The sequence below is a fragment of the Sarcophilus harrisii genome, chromosome 3, assembly GCF_902635505.1.
Source record: "Sarcophilus harrisii chromosome 3, mSarHar1.11, whole genome shotgun sequence".
Classification (NCBI taxonomy): Eukaryota; Metazoa; Chordata; class Mammalia; order Dasyuromorphia; family Dasyuridae; genus Sarcophilus; species Sarcophilus harrisii.
Genome location: NC_045428.1, coordinates 172,408,176 through 172,429,397, shown reverse-complemented (window position 1 = coordinate 172,429,397; position 21,222 = coordinate 172,408,176). Strand labels below are relative to the sequence as shown.

Genomic DNA, 21,222 nt, shown 5'->3' with positions numbered 1-21,222 from the left:
CCTGCTCTGCAACTTAGCTGTAGAGTTAATTGATTTTACTTTTTACTTTTCTCATTTGTATAGTGAGGGGATTGGATTGGATGATCTAAGTCCACCTAGCTCCTTTTTTAAGGTGATTGAGTTTAATTACGTGATTGTCATAGAGGTTCGAGAGGAATTATTATTTTTTCCAATGAAAAGGTCAATTTGTAAGCTCTTTGTAAATTGAGATAGGAATGCGTTGGCAGAGGTCCACATGAAGCTCTAATGTATTAAAGATGCTCTTCTAGAAACTGGGGCAAGTGATCATGACTTAGGTGTGAGGGACAGGGATAGTATCTAGCTTCAGAGTGTGAGGCTTTTAGAATTTGTGTCAAGATTTGTCATAATTCCTATGTTTTAATTGTGGACATTTAATGTATGTATGTATGTCTGTGTGCAAATACATACATGCATACAAATATTTTTTGAACTAGACTTGTGATATCATTCATAGAAAGAGCTACAGGTAAGGGACTTCTTCTACCAGAGCAAAAGGGCACATTCTGTACAATAGCTAGTTCTAAAGAATTGTCTGGGACCCTTAGGCACCAAGTGACTTGTCTAAGGTTACGTAGTCAGTATGTGTGATTTGAAACTGGATCTTTGTGACTCCATAGCCAGTCCTCTATCCCTTCTGACATGCTGCCTATTAGCATAAATTCATGTATAATTTCTATTATGTTATATATTGTTATATGTTTGTATTATGTAATACTATATTATCATTTTATACTATATTATTTATTTAAAGTAGTAGTGATATTTGAAAGATTTTGTTTTTAAGTATATTTGTGGCCTTATGGGAGGAAGCATGCTATAGTGAAAAACCAGTGGAGTCAAAAGATGTAATTTTGCTTCCTATTTCTTTTTAGCTGAGTTGCAGAAATCACAATGGATCTTATTATAAAAGCACTTTGTGCCTCAGTTTCCTCCTCTATAAAATGCAGGTCCTAATATTTGAAGTTTTACCACACTTACATGAGAATAAAAATGAACTAATATATTTAGAGCTCTTTAAAGTTTATAAAATATTATGCAAATATATGTTTTTTATTGTTACATTTTAATACTTTAAAAGATCTTTTATTTCATTAGTGTGAATTCTCCTTTTTTTCTATAGTAAGTGGTTTTCATCTCTGTGGCCAAAAATACATCACATGAAGACCAGTCTCCTGAACATAAGTAAATCTTGTCACATCTAGTCAGGCTGGGCCTCCCTCCCATAGCCTGTTTTTCTAGCTCAGTTGGACTTAACTACTGCCTATTCCCAGGTTATTGCTTTCCAGGATCTAGGGATCCTTTCACTCCTCATTTAGACATCAGAGTAAGCCTTTATCGTTTTTAAAAATCCATACTAAGAAAAACTGATTATAGTATCATGTAGTTTTAGCTGTGGTCACAGCTAGCTAATTGAAGGATTGTAACTAAAATTCATGACTTTTGACATGTGATGTTTGTGCACTTAATCTCTGCCATGTTGCGAGTTTGTGGTAGCTTTTTAGAGAAATGGAAGGAGGGAAGAAAGGAGAGAGTTATTGAACTTTCTAATAATATTCATCAAGAATTAGCAAATTAGTGAATACTACCTGTGCTGACACTTCTTTTTGCCTAGTGGTTAACTAAATTGTGCTGTCCTCATTAGTTGTGGAACCCAGCAGAATAATAAATTGTGCTTAGGTTTGTGCTTTTGTTCTGAAGACTGATTGTTTTTGTTTTTTGTTTAAAACAGAACAATAACATCAAAAAAAGTCCTCTCTTGATATCATGATACCAGTCAGTCATTTAAAGGAATAAATAGGTCATTAGGTTGATAATAGAATAGTTAGCTGAGGTAGAGGCTTTTTACTTTTCTGGCTGATCATTTTTACATAGCAGCTGCTTGCTGGTTCATATATGTTAACTGATCTGTAATACACATGCTGACATACAGAGAATTTTTTCCTCACCTACTGCCAAAGAACAGTGACTTTCTTTTGGCATTAAGTGCCTCCTGCCTGTGTAAGATGATAGGAAACCCCATGTGTGCCAGCCTGCACAGAGAAATGGGGAAGGTGTATCCTTTTCCCTGTAATATTGCCTTCATTCTCCTACCTTGCTATTTGTAAACCTACTTTCTTGCTTCTCTAACACTGGAGTTGGCTGTGGGGGGGTTATGCTGCCACTTTAATATTTACTGCCTCCTTTATCTAGTAGGTTAGCAACCCTCCTTATATTCAGTTCAGCCATTTAATGGAAAAAACTGTGCATGTATACACATATCCACAAAGAGCCAAAAAAAACTGGCTTTTTTTTTTTGTTTGTTTTTTTACCACCAGCATTCTTATGTATTGCAGTGCAGTCTCTCAAACATTTTGATGCATTTTTAAATTTTAGTACTTTCAATCTTCAGTATCTTAAAGTACACTGATTCTTTAGGGACACCCTATATAATTTGCACGCTTGTGCATTTTTTGAGTGTGTGTGTGTGTGTGTGTATATACATAAAATTAGCTAGTTTTCTTAATTTAACAGCTTAAATTTTTTTTGCAGGTTTTATTCTATTTGTATATATTTCAATTTAAATGTGCTTCTGATTCTATTGATCATTTTAATTTTATTAGAAAATTTGTAAATAATTTTGATTAATACTGTCATTTTTTATTTTAGTATCCTAAAATATATACTGCTACCTTAAGTTTTATAGGATTTCAGACTAGAAAGGTCACAAACTTCAAGGACTATCTGACAAAAATTTATCAGTAGCATAAATTGACTTTACAGCTAATTGTACTTTATGAGATTGTGAGATTGTATGGTTAATTGGTGGTCTTTACTTCTTACAGCTATTCTCTGATTCTACCTTTTAATTCTTTGATTTTAATAGATTTGGTTCGTTCTTCTTGATATTAAAATATCAACCATACTCTGCATCATAACTTCAAAGTATTCAGTTGAAATTGAACAAGAAAACCTACCTGTTCACAATTTTCTTTCAGCCATTCTGGAATATGAAATTAATACAGATTTTTGTGAACATATTACATATGTGTAGTATAGTAACATTCCAGTAATATATAGCTTGATATGCTTGATACTGGGAAGACAAACAAATAGACAGAAAGAGAGGGAACATATGGAGTATGACTCCAAGGAATTTACATTTAACTCAGAAATGTTTGAGATGGGATTCAAAACTTTTCTTTCATCTTATTCAGCAAAATTGTACAATAGACATTGATAATAAGAGTGTATTGCATACATTTGTGTATGATAGTTATTATTATTAGGCTGAAAGATAAGAGTGTGTTTGGCATTCAGCAAGATACTTGACAATCTCTTAGGAGCCTTGTGATCACAAAGAAGTCTGAGTACTCCAGTCTTAAATCCAGAGGTCCAAGAATCAGATTTTAACTGTAGCTTGCAGCCCATGTGATCTAGAGCAAGTAATTTAAGCTCTTGAGACCCTGTGGGTTTTTGTTTGTTTGTTTGTTTGTTTCATTTTTAAAATGAGTATGGGCTTAGATGACACTTAAGCTTCCTTCTAGCCAGTTCTAAAGGTATGAACTTATGACACTGTATGAGCTGTATGTACAAACAAATTAACCTGGAACTAGGTAAATGTCTTAAAATGCAGTGTAAGGGGAAATACCAATGAGATAAAAATGTGAAGGAACATGAAGGTGAAAAACATGTAGTCTAAAATGTAATTTAAGTATCCAAATAGGGAAGATCATACTGAAATGGATCCAGAATCATGGTAGAAAAAAGTTTTGTGGTGATTGATGTGTTCCTGTTAGAGTGAATGAACTGTATATGGGAAGGAGGGTTGGGCACAGTCACAGCATTTGAAAATTGAAAGGGATTTCATCATTCACCTATTCCTACCTTTATACAAAAGATATCCTCACTATAACATGTCCAAGAAGTGATCGATAGCTTAATATCACTTATTAGCACCATGCTGGGCACATACGAGGTGGATCATACATATTGAGTGGAAAAAAGAGCATGAAATGAGAATAAATTTCACTGATATGAAAGTAGCAGCAAATGACCTCCCACTGCCCCCATGTTAGGAGGCAGTAGAGTTTAAACATGCCCTAGAAACAAAAAGACTGTTCTTTTAAGAGATTCATGTCTATATCGAGGTAGGTCATAAGGTCACAGATTTAGAGCTTGCCATGTCTACTTCAGCTTCTCTGACTTGTAATTCATCTTTTAGCATGCTGCCTCTAGTATTACGCCAAAGGACTTAACCCTTGTGTGATATTTTTAATGCATTATTTGTATAAAGACACACTTAAATGGTTTATATTTGTTCTGTAAAAGTAGGTTGAGAAAGGCATGGTGAGATGACATTTCATATAATTTTAAAAGTGGATTCCAAGTATTATGTGTGTATATGTATAGGTATATGTGTGTACACACACAAACACACACAGACATAAGTATGGATAAGCAACACATGTACATGCATATATACATATTACATGTATTCTAATAGTTATTGGTGGTGACTACTCAAAAAACTTATTTAATCTTTCACTATACAAATAGAGGTGGTAGTGTCCAGAATAGGCATTTAAGTGGTACAATGAATAAAATATCTACTCACCTTCCTTCAAAGGAACTATTTGTCTCAGTTTCTCATCTGTGAAAAAATGACCTTGAAAAGGAAATGACAAAAGCACTCCAGTATCTTTTCCAAAAAAATCTCCAATAGGATCCCAAAGAGTCAAATATGACTGAAATACAATTAAACAACAAACATGTCCAGAATAATAACAAGAATTTATTAAGAGGCTTCTATGTGTGTGTCATTACTATGCTAGGTGCTCCAGATACGAGTTTAAAAAATGAAACAAGCCTTACTCACAGATAATTTACATTCTGAGGTAGTGGTGGTGCTGGGGAGAATCAACAAGTACATATGTAAATATAAATTTCATAAATACATGTAGTAGTTAAATACAGATTATTCTTAGTGAACACTAGCAATTGCAGGGATCAGACAGGGTTTCATGATGTTACTTTTGAACTACATATTAAAGCAATAAAGGAGGTGATATTTCTACTATACATTTTTCAATGGTCAGAACACTCCTGCAGTAATTGCTTCTGATTTTGAGTGCCAGAATTTAAGAATATTGACAAGTTGGAACACATTCGGGGGTTGGAGGGGAAGAAAAGGGGATTTAGAACAATTTCATATGAAAAATGGTTTCAGAAACCTAATGTAGTTAGTACAGACAAAAGAAAACTCAGGTTAGGGGGTTGGTAATAGAATGGTGTCTTTAAGTATTTGAAGGGTTGCCTTGTGGAAGAGAGAATAGACTTATTCTACCTGACTTTAAAGGGCAGAATTACAATCTATGAATGGAAGCTATGTGGAGGCAGATTGTATCTCATTCTAATGAAGAAATTCCTAACAATTAGAACTGTCTGAAATGAAATAGACTTCCTCATGAGGAAGTAAATTTTTCATTAAGGGAGACACTTCATCAGAGAGGCTCAATGATCTTTCGTTTATCACATAGGATGTTAGACGAGATAACTTCCAAAATTCCTTCTATCTTTTCAAGTCTATTATGTTTTAGTGATAATTAATCTTTTAATTAATTTAATAATTAATCCTTTAATTTGATTAGGTGAAATAAAAGAAGATTGAATTCCTTTTTTAAAAAATCTTTTCTCCCTCCTCCATTTGAGCAATTAATCATTCAATCAATGACTATTTATTAGGCATCTGCTGCAAATCAGACAAAACTCTCAAAGCAAAGAGGAATAGTCCAGTCAAAACAAATTCCTACATTAGCCAGGTCTAACTGTGCAGGTATAATCCTTCTGGATTATAAGTTCATCATTCCTGGCAGGAGGAAGGTCTCCTGAATCATCATCTTCAATCTTCTAGATTTATGGTTATTATTGTATCAATGCTCTGGACTTGTGATTTATTGTTGCATTAATGAGATTAAAATTGGATTCTAAGGACATAAAGAATTGGTTTTGGTGTTGGATAGATAGACAGATGCTAAGAAAGAAAGGAGAAAATTGTAAAAGTTTGCTTGGTAAGGAAAACACCTGGGGGAAGGGGGGGCTCAGGGTGTGTGTGTGTGTGAGAGAGAGAGAGAGAGAGAGAGAGAGAGAGAGAGAGAGAGAATGAATATGAATGAATGAATATGGAAGCAATTGCCTGGAAATGGCCCAAGGAGAGGCATTAGAATTCAATATTAATTGAAATCATCATAGATGAGAATGGTCGATATGTTAATTTTAACTACCTGACAAAACAGTGAAAAGAGGATCTTACTTTTTAGAAGAAGGAGATAATAGATTTGGGAAACAGAAGGGGAAAGCATATTAAATGTAGTCCTCAGAAATATATAGCACATCTATGCACAGAAGACTTAGTGGAGAGCACATTGCTCCTATGCTTATTTTTCTTTTTATCCAGAAATTTGATTTCCTTAGTGTAGAATCTACAAATGAGGAAGTTCTACCCACCTTTATATTTGCTTTGCAAATTGTAGTCATGTGTTGCTCAGGTTATGTCAGAAGCAAAACCTGGCCCAGGTTTTCTTGACTGAGAAGCTAGTTACTATCTGCCATATAAAGCTGACTCTCGCCTTCCTTCGACTCCATATGAAGAATGTTGCTATTTTTTTATAAGACCAATGAGTTAACATCTATGTTTCTATTAAATATATTAGTGAATTATTTGTATTAAATACCAAAGCTTAGATTTTGACATTGGAAACCTCAGTACTACAAGAGTCTTTGGAGAAGACTATATGCATCTTTCTTAGTGAGGTGGCCAAAGGAGAAGTAAAGTGAAAATACAAGTTTTGAGGTAATTGAAGAAGCATTTTGAAAGGCTGGGGGAAGTAATTACTTTTCCTGTTTAGTTTATGCTTGGTGAAAGAAGGGAATTAGCATTTAGAACTTCTATGGTGAAGGAACCAAGAATTTCAAAACTTACAATAGCATTCTTGGGGTTAGGCAGAGAATTCTTGTTTAATGAAAAGTAGGGTTATAAGGACAGCATTAAGCTGAACAGGTAATCAAGTTGATAATGTCAAAGAAAAAACATTGAATAATTATAATCTAGCTTTATTCTCCAAGTCTTCACCTGTTATAAGTCAAAATGCTCAAGGGAGAAACATGTATAGAGCATGGATAGAATAGAGAAGGAGAAGGATATTAGGTTTTAAAATTTGACAGTGGTAGCAAATGATGATTGGAGGGGAAATATTTCTGATGTAAAACTTATCAAAGAGCACAAAGATTATACACAGCTTATAAGGCTAACATATTAAAAAAAAAAAAAAAACTTGAAGATACAGACCAGATTAAATATTAGAAGCTATAAAGAGGTTAGACTGGTCATCAAAAATGACAGTTATCCAGAATAAATACATGATTTAAAGAAAAAAATGGTACACAATTTCTGGCAGGACAGAACAGGCACCAGATGGAAGTAACTTGGTGACCAAAGAGGGAAATGTTTAGATAAATGAAAATGAGGGGAGGAATGCAAAATAGATAATTAGGGGAACAAGTTTCCTGTTTTTCTAGCCAGAGAAAATTTAAACAAGTATAAAGCCTGGGAAAATTAATTTGGAAAGGGGAAACTTTGAAAGTAAATTAAAACAGCCAAAAATCATTATTTAAGACAAATGAATTATCATAGGCCTAGGACCTTAAAATCAAATATCAATCCTTTTTTAAAATTAGTTTATTTCTTCCTACTTTCTCATATTTCCCTATTACTTGCTTACCAAACATTTGTCCTTGAACTGACCTACTAAACTAATCAACAAAAGTATATCTTTTCTTAGTCTTGTGGAAATGGGCTGCATTGAGGGAGAAATTGATTCTATAGCTGGGATTGTAGAAGCTTGAACAAATTTGTTCAAAAAACTTCTTGACAACACTTTTTTACTTTTAAATTACCACTAGAATAAGAATAGGATGCCAGAATAATACATAAAAGAGGAATAAATTGACGTTAGTCACAGTGCTTGATTGAACCATTAGTAATTTATCCTGCTAAGTTGTCTTATATTGAAGTATCAGGGCCTAGCTAGTTTATATTTTATTTTTTATCAATGTAACTAACCACAATTATAACTAACCACAATCTAAACTGTATTATAGAAATGTATTATCTTGATTTTGTAGATGCCCCAGATTTCTAAAAATTTAATTTTAGTTAGCTTGTGTGAGCCATCAATAGACTAAAGAATTTTAAAAACTTGTTGGAGAAAACAAAAATTATAGGTGAGTGAGTGAATTAGGGAACAAATAAGAAGGAATAGTAGATTAACCAAATATTTATTAAGCACCTTCTGTGTACTAGGTATTGCGCTAGGCACTAGGAATACAGTGATAAAAATGAAACCATATCTGCTTTCATGGAATTTATATTTTATTATACCAGAGAAATATACATACAGAAACATGTATGATTATTGGAGGAGAGATATGCAGAAAATATGTATGTTTGTAAGTCCCTATGTTGAAGATTTTGTGCTGACCCATATCTAGTAGTCTCATGGGCAGAGGTGTAGGGGTATGTGGTAAAATAAGTGTAACATGTCCCATGCTCTTCCATACTCAATATCCATCTCTCACCCCTCAGCCTTCTAGTTGACTTGGTACTAATTGCAGTTTGGAAGAAACTAGGCATAGGCCAGCATCTCACACCACATATCAAGATAAGGTTAAAATGGACAAATGATTTAGACATAAGTGGCGATATCATTAAGTAAATTAGAGAAGTATGGAAACATATATGTCTCAGATTTATGGACAAGGGAAGAGATTATGACCAAACAAGAAATATGGAGGATCACAGGAAGTAAAATGGATAATTTTGATGACATGAAATTAATTTTGTATAAATAAAATTAGATAGGAAAACAGGAAATGGAGGAGAGGATTATAGCAAGTTTCTCAGATGAAGGCCTCATTTCTCAAGTGTATAGGGAATTTATAAAAAATAAAAGCTATTCCCCAGTTGATAAATGGTCAGAGAATATGAACAGATAATTTTTTAGAGGAAAGCTCTTAATAATCACTGTTGATTAGAGAAATTCAAATTAGACAACTCTGAAATTCCACCACTCACCTATCAGGTTTATACTAAATTCAAAGGTAATTAAGAAATATGTTTTCTCATTAATTCCTAAACTGTCTCATAAATTGGCCCTAATCTTTACCCTGGTCATGAAAATTCTTTTTATATTAATTACTTTTTATTTACTTTCCCAGGCCCATCTCATACTGTCTCATATTTATATATTATTTGTTAATGACAGCAGACATTGTATGCATATATGTTTACATACACATATTAACAGTGTAAACAACACACATAAAGACATAGATACACACACACACACACACACACACACACACGTCACTTTGTGACAGATTCTTGCTTGAGCCATATTTACTTGTCAGATACCAAAATTCTTTCCCCTCTCTTGTAAAGATACAGTAATAATATCCAGACTCAATGAGAGGAATTATTGAAATTGGGATTATATATATATACAAAATAGAGCTATAGATAGATAAATAGTAATTAGGGAAGGAGGAGGAACTAAGAGTTGGGGACAGGGAAGAGATCTTTTTTTTCCCCTAAGAGACAACAATTGTCATTTGGCTTACTTTATTCCCAATATCTGAAAATCCTTAAAAACAGTGCAGTTAATGCCTTCTAAAATTATTTTTTGCTCTCCCATTTTGGAAGGTCAGATTAGTTTTTGCCAGTCTTTCCTTAGTCTCCCTTTTTCCTCATCCAATCAAATGCCAAGTCCTGTCTGTGGAGAAAATTTATTTGACTGGAGGAATGATGAATTATCATAACTTTAGATGTGATAGGAACCATGTGATAGGAGGCCATGTTCTTCAACCTTCTCAGTTTACAGATGAGGAAATTGAAGTCCAAAGGAATTGTGACTTGTCCAAAGCTGCATAGTAGATGACAGAGTTTGGAACAAAAACCAAAAATTCCTCAAGATATTTTATGAAAAATACCCAAAATTAAAACGTATGTGGAGAAACTCTTTGGGCTGTTTGTTTTGGTCCAGCTTCTCAGTTGCACATATACAAAGAGAATGTGTTAAAAGTATTTGACAGCCTAAATTTAAACTACCACTTTATAATATTAGCATAACACCCTACATTTATGGGGGTGGAGTGTAACATACTCCTTTTCACTCTGAATTTCCAGAGTATTTTTTAGAAAATTGATAGCAAAGGGATCCCTACAAATTGGGGCCAAACCTAAGGGGCCTGGCTCCTCCTTTATATATGTGATCCTATCCTTTGTTCTTATATGTGGAATTTATTTTTTAATTACTCTCATTTTAAAATAAAAGTTCTTAAACTGGTATCTCTAAACTCAAAAAACAAAAATTGTAACTCTTCTTCAGTTAGGCAGCTTGGTGACAAAGTGGATACACTGCCAGGCCTAGAATCAGGAAAACTCATTTTCCTGAGTTCAAATCTGGGCTCAGATGGTTATTAGCTATTGTGATGCTGGGCAAGTCATTTATCCCTGTTTTACCTCAGTTTCCTCATCTGTAAATGAACTAGCAAACCACTCCAGAACGTTTACCAATGCTGTCTAATGTTTTCCTTTGAAATTTTATGCATTTTATTTTATGTATTTAAAAAACATTCCCAGAAAGTATCCACTGACATGAAAAGACTTTGAGACACTTCAGTACAAAGTATATCAGACTTAAGGTCTATGTTGAGTTCTATCTCCCTCCCTTTATAAATCTTAAGATCTTGAGAAAGATAGCTACCTTCCATAAGCCTCAGTTTTCTCATATGTAAAATGGAAATAGTGACAATACTTCTCAGCATTGTAAAGATTAAATGAGATAGTTTAAACAGTTAGTGAACCTCACTATATCAGTATTATATTTTTGAAGGGGTTCCCCCTGAAAACACATGTATGAATACATATAGAAAGTAGTCCTGGAACCTAAATCTGCCACAGATGAAGGCTCTTAATTTAAAGTCATCTTGAGTACTGCTCTTATTGCCCCAGTCTTCCACCTAGAGTAGATATTCTAAATCAGGAACAGTAAGACATGATCCATTGACTAAGTCAAGACTCAACCAAATCTAGACCATGACTAGACAGATATTTAGAGAAAGACTGAGGGGAAAATAAGATGAAGTTTGCCTTGACATTCTCATCAATATGGAACTTCTTAGCCTGATAAAGAATTATTTCTTATATTCTTTGTGTTTTCTCTGAGTTTACTAGCAATAAGTTATGTATATGATCTGGGAATTTTTTTAAGCAATATGCAAAAATAAGGGAATATGTAATGTTTTAAAGTTTTAAAAAGTGCTTTTTCCAGTATATCTTTGTGAATTAGGAAGTGTGAAAGTTATATCCATTTTGCAGATGAGCAAACAGCCAGTGATTTGCCTGTGGCCACCGATAGACGGAAATGTTGGACCAAACAAGGTGTTAACTCAGTGGAATTGATAAGACAATGGTTATCTAGTTTAGCATGTGAGTTCTCTAGTTCAGTATGATTGATTTAATCTTTCAACAAATAATGGTTCCCTAGTGATATAATGATTGGTTTATACTCAGTATACTGTAATGATGTAATTGTAATATAGCATGCAAACTGCGGACAAACTCAGCCAGAGAGGGACTTCAAGACAGAGACAGTCTTGGTGGCTTTCCTGCTCAGACCAAGACCCATTCCCGAGGGCCTCCAGAAAGCTAGCCCAGCCTCAGGTGAAGGAGACAATAAAGACTTTTGGACTTTATCCCCGGGCTATTCTCATGGTGATTATTCTGCTAAAATGAAGGCTGGTCCCAAGACCTCCAGGAAGCTAACCAGAACATTACATATGGGGGTATGAATTAAAATTGCTAATAAGTTTGTATTTGATCAGCTAAAAAACTGACTAATGTTTAGTGAGGTCATTTATTGTCTTAAAATTTTTTAATTTTAGTAATTCATGATAAATCTTTCTAGGCAAATACTTGCTAGAAACTTTGATATAAAATAATGCAGAAATTAGAGGTATTGGGAAGATGTAGGTTGACAAAGTGAGACAACTATCTGGGAAATCTCTAGGCAGTCTAAGTAATGCAAGGAGAGGGTAAGACCCTAGGATTAGGCTGGCCTTTAGAGATCTGCCAAGTGAAGGAGAAGACCATCCTGTCTTCCCCATCATTGGGGTTTGGATATAATGTGTTAAAAACATAATTGTTAAATTCAGTGATGATATTGGATGTGTTATCCCTGTGTTCTTCCTCTTATTTCTTAGGGAAAATTTTCTGTGCTTAAAGATGAAGTTTTTTATGTGCTTGAACTCTGCTGCCTTATTTAAATATAAACTTTGATCATAAATAAAGATCATTTTCCCCTGTTGCCTCAATTAATTACACACACAGACACACACACACACACACACACACAATTATTGATTAAATTTAAAACTTGTTAAATTTAAAAATTCTAACTACTTAGCTTTGATTTTAATTTTATTTTGCTCATATAAGATGGGTTATTCGTGTACATTTTTTAAGGCATCAGGGGATTTGTGATCTCATCCATCTGGGTACTCACTTTGATGCATCTTACTTATTTCTGTCCATTTTATGTGATATCCATAAATCCCTTCCAACCAGTGATTTGGAGACCATCTTCTAAGAACTGCCCAGCTACTTTTTCCATTATACATCTCTGATGGCATCCTGAACCCTGTTTCTCTATTGCAGTTCTTTGCCTGTAATATGTTGGAGCCTATTCATATCTACTGTGTATCTCTCCATTGGCCTTTAGGTGACCCTTATCTTTAATTTTTCCAGAAACTTGTGAAAAATAACTAGCTATGACTAACAGACATAAAAAAGCCATGAAAGAATTCTCTTGTTAAAAGAAATATGGTCTTTTGTTTCAGGAAAGAAGCTTAAAGGTCATTAAAAGGTAATTTTCCAAAGGTGTTCAATCTGTTTCCTTCCTCCTATTCAATTCTACACCCAACTGATTTTCTATGAACATTATCTACTGAAATATGTGGGTTGATGGAAAATTCTATGTGTTGCCTATCCATCTTATCTACATATGATAAAAATTCTTCATCCACTTGGTTTTTCTTGTGTAGGTGGGCTGAACTCTTGAGTAATTTCTTAGGAAAGTTTACAATTTGCCTAAGCTTAATGATCATGAAATAATGTCTGACAGATATGTGAAAGACTTCACCCTCCATAAGACTCCCTTTTCACTTTGGACTTAGAGCATTGCATTTTCTGTGCATAATGGACCAATACCTTATGCCTCAAATAATATCAGAGAGTAGATGGATAATTGACTGCTGATTGAGAAATTATTCCAATATTAGTAACCAATGCTTTCCTATTAACATGTAATCAGATTTCTTTGTTGTGTGTGGATATATACATATACATGTATGTGTATTCACTCTAGTGGTGCTGCCATGCCCATTGCCTTCCTATTCTCTTCTTAATGTAGTTATTCATTATATATGAGACTTCTTTGTAGTTTGTACTAATAAGCCTTTTAACTTTACATTTGAACTATAATTTCTAGTTAAATTTTTTTTTTTAACAATTCTGTTAGGCATATCTCATGCAGTTCTTAAAGAATCTTGCTGCTTCCTTATTTCTGCATCAGATGTAGGTACATAAGTTTCCATCATATTCCTGAATTGATTGTTTTGTTCTGTTTTTGTATTAATCATATTCTTGGATGGATTGTTTTGTTGTTTTTATATTTGTAAATGCCCCATGCAACTTCTTTTGTTGCTTTTGGATAGTACATAAAATTAATTTCTCTAACTCTTATTTATCTTTCCAAGGGGAACTTAGGAGTGGATTTTCCAATTAGTTGTATTTTTTTTTTTAATCTCTTGGCTTCATTTATAGAAATGTCAAGAGATTGATAATATTTAAAAACTCTCACCTGATCCATCCATCTCACTCTTTATCTCATCTCCTTTTTGTGGCTAAACATTTTCAGGATACTGAGCCCAATAGATTCCTCCATTCTTTATTTTATGGGATATTTACAGTACCTTATTGTAAAATTTGGAATAAGTTTTTGGTCATGAGCTCTGTGTCATCTGTGGCTTCCACAAAACTCCCCCAAAATTCTCATTTAATTTTCTTATGCTGACCAGTGCTATTTTGAAACCACAATGAAGAAACTTGTGATATGAAAGGGATAACTGTACTTTCCCCAAAGTTACCCCTGATCTCTTAACTACCAGATCTCATGGTTTTTTCTCCAGTGTCATCCTTCATGTGCCTTTGACACTATTGATCAACCTCTTCTCCATATACTTTCCTTTCTCTAGTTTGTGTAATTGGGCCTTCACCTGGTTTTCTCACCTGTCTGGGCTTTCTTCTATTCTCACTCCATCCTATTCCCTTGATTTTATTAGCTCCCATGGATTTGCCCATCATCTCTATGCAGATAATTCTTAGACCTTTTTTCTCCAGCCCTCACCTCTCTGCTGACATCCACTCTCCCATTACCAACTGTTTATTTGGATATCTTGAATTGGATATCCTGTAAAAAATACCTTAAAACTCTTCAAGACCAAAATCAAACTCATATTTTCCCCAAACCTTCCTTTCTCCTAACTTACTCTTTATCATCAGAGTTACTATCACATTTTCAGGCACTCAGGTTCCCAACCTACTTATCATCCTTGATTCCTCAGTCTTCCCTCTCCCCTCCCCATTCAGTGAATTGCCAAATCTTGTCATTTCTACTATGATAACATCTTTTACATATTCCTCCTTTCTCTCCTTAGGCACTGCTACCACCCTGGTTCAGGCCTTCATAGCTCATGTCTTTACTGTTGCAATAACCAGCAAGTTACTCTTCTTTCTCTCTTTTTCTACACCAGTCCACTCAGCTCTCAACTTACTCTTAATAATAACTAACATTTATATAGCAATCACTATGTATCAGGTATTTAGCAAGTATTTTCTCACTTTACCCTCACAACCCTGGAAGGTAAGGTGCTATTATTATTCCCATTTTACATGTGAGGAAGAGCAGGCAAACAGAGATTAAATGATTTGCCTAGAATCACACAGCTATAACGAGTGTTGGAGGCAAAATTTGAACTCGGGTCTTCCAGACTCTGAGATTATCTTCAGCGTAGACTGTAAATATTGTGTTTGTACATAATTGTTTGCAAGTTGTCTTCTCCATCAGACTGTGAGTTCCTTGAGAGCAAGGATTGGGGTTATTTTTTTTTTAACTTTTATTTCTCAACATTTAGCACAGCACCTGGTATGTAGTAGGTACAAAATATTTCTCGACTTACTGACTATACATTTGGTCTAGAAGTATATATCATTTGTTTATCATTGGCCAGAAGATTTCATATTTCTCTACCCAAGACTAAGATGATGTTTCTAGATAATCCAGAATCTTTGTCATTCTTAGTACCTTCCATCTCCTGTCTTATTTTTTGGCCATTGTCATTTTGCATTTTTCTTTGTTTTATGGATTGCTGTGGCCAGCCTACAAAGTTGCTTTACCTGAAGCCTTTCCTGCATAATAGAACTAGCCAGATTACACTCTGGTAGCATAGTCCAAGTGCCCTGATGAGCCATCCACATAAGATTTTGAGAAGGTACATATGTGCCATTCACCAAAATATCTTTGAATCTCTGTATGAATATGTATCCTTTGTTGGCAAGAGCAGTAGCCATGTAAGTAGGCTAACTCTTCCTCAAAAGGTATTGAAATTGTCAACACTTGGCTAGCTAAGCTAGCTGAAGACTAAAATCTCATGCTTATCACTTCTTCTTCAATCAAGGAGAAAGTATCCATAAAGATGTATAAATACCATCTCCACTGCTTATCTTACTGTATTATTGTGTATAGTTTTCAAATATCTTTTCCTTCTCTCCTCTGGCCTGTCCACCAACTTACTGTAGGCCCTCAAAACCATGAAGCAAGGGAGTTTTTACTGAGATGATTCAATTTGAAGCATCCTCAATGCCTTTGTTGTTTAGTTGTTTAAGTCATGTCCAACTCTGTGTGACCTCATTTGAGGTTTTCTTGACAGAGATACTGAAGTGGTTTGCCTTTTCCTTCTCCAGTTTATTGTACAGATAAGGAAACTGAGGTAAACAGGGTTATTTTTTCATGGTCACATAACAATTAAGTATCTGAGACTGGATTTGACTCAAAACAGATGAGGCTTCTTGATTCCAGGCCCACTGATCTATTCACTTTAGCACTCCACTATCTCAGTGCTTATCCTTCCTTGTTGTTAACTGTTGAATGACCTACAAGTGAATCATTTTGTTCTAGTATTAGATATGAACTATCCTATGACTAGGCTGAGTCAGGCACAAGTCAGAATGCACTTTGATTATGAAAGTTTGTTTGTGTAGTACAATCTATGTGGAAGTGAGAAAAAAAAATTAGACCACATCAGAAAATTCATATATTAGGATCACAATTGTATAATGTTGTTATGCTACAACCCTGTATTAAAGGATTCTCAGAATTCTACTGTGATTTTAGGGGAAAATCTTAAACATTAACCAAGTTGAGAGAAGTTTAGAATTTGTTTTTTCTTCAAGATACACATAGCTGAAGAAGTGACCTCTAAGTAGCTTCCATTGATCTTGCTCCTTAGTTGTCCCAGCTTAAGTGGTATGCTCAGTGAAATCTGTGATAAAATTGTTTTGTTATGGTTTTCCCAGAGTAGTGGTTTAGAATAGTATGCTTTGTGTATACTCAAGTAGGAATGAAGTAGTAATACACAGTCAGGGACCCTTTATTGCTTTACTTTTGAAAATTTTGAAGCTATATTTTTAATGTGATGTTTTTCTCTCAAGAAAAAGCAAGATAGGCCCTCTAGTGGCTGTCTTTCTGGGGAAAAAAATACCTGGAAAACATAATACCTGCACATGAGTCTTGTTCCCTGTTCCTTTGTTTAATGTCAATTTACTAAATATTCATTGATACATTAATTTAAAAAGAAAAAGACTTCGTTCCCTTCTTGTGTTCTGTTTTATGTTTTTTTGGCTATATCTCCCCATCTTTGTTTTCTTCTTAGAATCTTTTTAAGACTGCCCCACTCCAGATGCTTAATGCCTTCTTCCCTTGAAAACAGGGACTGTTTTTGCCTTTTTGTGTGTGTGTCCCCAGGTATTTAGCACAATGTGTAGCACATGGTAAGCACTTCATAAATACTTGTTGATTGATATACTGAGCCCTTGTGTCTAATGACATGTCTGTTTTGATCCATTTTCAAAGAAATGCCAATTTGCAAATAAGTACGAGAGTATTGAGAGTATTACTCCAATTTAATTAGTTTTTATAACCATTTTGAGGGCGATGGGGAAGAGGAGACTTATAATTGCATAAGAAAAGAAAATTTCAGGGTGAGAGTGGGAAATGTGTTAGGCTCAAAATCAAGAGACTTAGGTTTGAATCCTGGTTCTTTTACTTTTAACTTTTATGAGCTTGGGTAAGTCACTAAATTGTCTTGCCTCAATTTTTTCATCCAAAAATGAAGGAGTTGCATTCGATGGCTTCCTCTTTTGAAGGGTCATATCAATCTTCATACCTGTTCACAATGTAACATTCCCCTTCCCCCCAATTAAATTAGCAAAGAACTATAGAATGTTTTCCTTATTTCAAAGAGTGGTAGAAATAAGTAAGTATTTATTTCCAGGCTCTGACCATGCCAATATGTAATTAATTTGCAATAAATTCCAGTTTATCCAGTTGTAGGAATGCAATGTCATGGTTAATTAAATAATCCTATTTTCTAAGAATTACTCCATTTACTATGCATGGATTGTTAGAACTGGAAATAGATTTAATCTAGTCCCCTTCTTTTAAAGATGAAGAAAGTTAAGTATAGGAATTCATGCCTAAATTATATTGAACATACTTTCCTTTATTGATTGGAAAGTTATATAAGAATCCTGTAATGCTTCAGCGTCATTATTGTGAACATCAGTCATCATATAATACTAGGGGGAAAAATCTATTTGAAAGTTAGTTATGATTGTTTGGGCTCTGGGGGAAATAGACATTTGCTACATCAAAGTAAATTCTTTTCATTATCACATTGGGTTTTGAAGTATGTGGCTGCTTAATGGTGTTTGGTGTACTCCCTCTACCAACCCCATCACATCCCTTTTTTTTGATCATGTTATAACCCAGTTATATGTGTTTTTTTTTTCTTCTTACAGCCCAGTGACTTCTCCGTATCTCTTAAAGCATCAGGGAAGAACAAACATTTCAAGGTGCAGCTTTTGGACAATGTCTATTGCATTGGACAGCGCCGGTTTCATACTATGGATGAATTGGTGGAACACTACAAAAAGGCACCTATTTTCACCAGTGAACATGGGGAAAAGTTATATCTCATCAAAGCACTTCAGTGACATTAAAGAGGGGACTAGGCTGCCTAGTCCATGTTTCACTAAATGCCTAGTCCGCTTCTCACTAAACTACAGGCCTTAGGTCCAACATTCACCTACAAAGAGCAGAGCTGACCTCCTACCTGATACAGTCCCAAACCCAGGGCTCTTGCTTCTCAGAGGGCTTTGCTCTATCGTATGGTTTGTATTTGATTTATGATTCATTTGCCTAATTTGTTTTTTTCTCCCCCCAGTTGGGTTTGGTTCAGTTTGTTTCCTCTCAGGTTAAAAACTTAAGTGAACATTATCAGTACTCACTTCCATGCCTGAGTTCTAAAGCCCCTCTCTGTCCCTGGTTTACAGAATTTAGAGATGAGAGAGAGGGAGGTGAGTTTGGTTGATTTTGTTCTTTTTAATTGGAGACAGTGTTAATCTATTCAAATCATTCATGGTGACAGAACTCTTAGTTAAGAGACATTGGGCACAGTTTGAATGCACTGAAGCTACAGCTAATTAAGTGAAATATAGTAGACATAAACAGTTGTGGCTGTGAGTTCTGTAGCTCTTTGGCTTACCAGGTAGTGTATGACAAAAATTCTTAGGCTCTAGAAGCACTCTACGCTGTATTCTGCTATTACATTGCTTCCTTGACTCTATATAAGAGTACACCAATTAAAGCATTTTGTAATAGGACTTCTTAAACTACTATGGTAAGATTGTAGTAAAAGAAATCTAGTGTATTTTGGTCTGTGGTTGCAACAAAGAGAATTTCCCTAAAAGCTGATTTGCAAGAGAAAGAATCAGTGACTTACGAAGGCTGAACGTTTTGGTAATCTATAAAACCAAATGTGCCATCCACACAATCCTTTTTTCTCTCACCCTTCTGCTTGTTTGAATTTAACAATTATGTATTTAATTCTCAAAGTAATATGTATCTGTAGCTATTTGTTGACACTAATGCAGATGATTACAAAAAAAAAAAAAAACTGATCTTTTAGGGAAGTGGGGCTACCAACACTATACACACACACACACACATATATAGAGACATATCTATATAGAGAGATACAGATATGTGTGTGTGTGTGTGTATTATTTGCTTTACAGGGAAAATTCTTCAGGGTTTACAAAAGATGATGTGATTGGTAGTGAGACACGCAGAATGTTTTCGAAAAAAATGCATTTTCTGTTTTCTTTACATTTAAATTTCTTTATAGTTCGAATATACAGTCTTGAGATGGCACATTCCTGAGATTGAAGAAGGGGTCTTAAGATCCCTTAAACTTGCATACAGTTTTTTGGATATTGTAATAAAAAAGGTATTATGTCAAGACCGAGTATGTGTCTTTATCTCTATTAGCACTCAAATTCAATCATAGCAATTAAATGAATACCAGATTTACCTATTACTTGGGACCTGAATGGTATAGAGGAAAAAATTTTAAAGCGTTTTAGTGCCTTCACTATGTTATATTATGTGCCCTTTTCCTGATGATGGTATTGTTTGTTGAAATAATAAACAGTGAAATTATTTTTTTAAAAAAGCTACTATCTCAGTTATCACCTAAGCTTGCTCTTTTTACTAATTAAAATATCTGACATTTTATCAAAGGTGGTATTAATCTAGTAGTTACAGTAATTTTCCTACATCCCAAGGTTAATTTGAGGATTAAGTGAGATAATATTTGTAAAGGTCTTAGTCACAATTCCTGACATATATTAGATGCATAACAAATGCTTACTCCTTTGTGTCTTCTTCCATCCATTGGCTTATATAACTTCTCATTTAAAACACACACAAATGCGCACATGCATGTGCTTGTATGCATGCATATTTCCTCCGTAGTAAAAAACTATATTGTAGCCTTTTCTTTCTTTCCTATGATTTCTATAAATTTTAGACCATTCATATTATAAATTGAAGATTCCTTTACTGTGAGCATAGTTACATATGAATGTATAACTTTTGTAGTCAAGTAAAACATCCCTTTAGCATCCTGATTTATATAGCATCTCTGGAAGACCTGTTTGCACAGATGGGTAGTTTACTTTGGAGAAACTGAGATTAAATGTTTTAATGATAAGGTGGTCTTTTTGCTTTATAGCTAGAATCATATAGCATTTCACCAAATAGTGAGTTCCTTTGAACTCATATTTACTTATTTAAAATATGATTTGATTCACATACTGCGAGCATTGTTTGGTAGGCCTCTTGATTTACAAAATAGCAGAGGTTGTAAGATCGAGCTCATCTGCCTCCCAAATTATTGTAGATAATTCTAACAGCTAGAAGAAGAACCACCAATAAGAATAAACTCAAGCATTTATTAACCACTTGCTACTTGTTTGAGACCACCATGGTAGGTGCTGAGGATACAAAAATAAAAGTAATACAGTCCTTGTCCTCAAAGAGCTTACATCCACTGAGAAAGTGCTTATACAGAATTTGTACAAAACAGATATCTACACAGGGTATTTTAAATAAAATATACTAGTAATAAATGGTGTGGGCCAGTGAGTAGGAAGGAAATCATGAAAGACATGTAGAAGGTGACATTTGAGCTTAAGTCTTGAAAGAAATGGGATTCTGAGAAACAAAATAAGTTGAGAACTAAAAATAGAATTATTTTGTAAACTGTTATGAATTATAAGATACTAACTTTGGCAATTCTGTCTTAACATCCTTGATTACTTGTCATCACTGTGAAAATCTAGCTTCAAGATCCAGTTAATGAAAGTGGAAAAGTCCACTCTCCAGTATAAGAAAAACCTATTGATAACTCTATAAATGGCTTTCT

General features: G+C 34.3%; 1 protein-coding gene across 2 annotated transcripts in view; it reads left to right on the top strand.

Annotated features, from left to right (window-relative positions):
- The window catches only part of NCK2 (NCK adaptor protein 2), an 83,082-nt gene extending 63,110 nt beyond the window's left edge, over nucleotides 1–19,972 (top strand). Inside the window, exon 4 of one of the 2 annotated variants that reach the window (XM_031958790.1) lies at nucleotides 18,254–19,972. In XM_031958790.1, the coding sequence (XP_031814650.1) occupies nucleotides 18,254–18,448 (195 nt within the window). In that variant the 3' untranslated portion in view covers nucleotides 18,449–19,972. The remainder of the gene's footprint in view (nucleotides 1–18,253) is intronic. The other variant, XM_003765688.4, reaches the window with a different exon arrangement.
- Nucleotides 19,973–21,222: the final 1,250 nt, after the last annotated feature.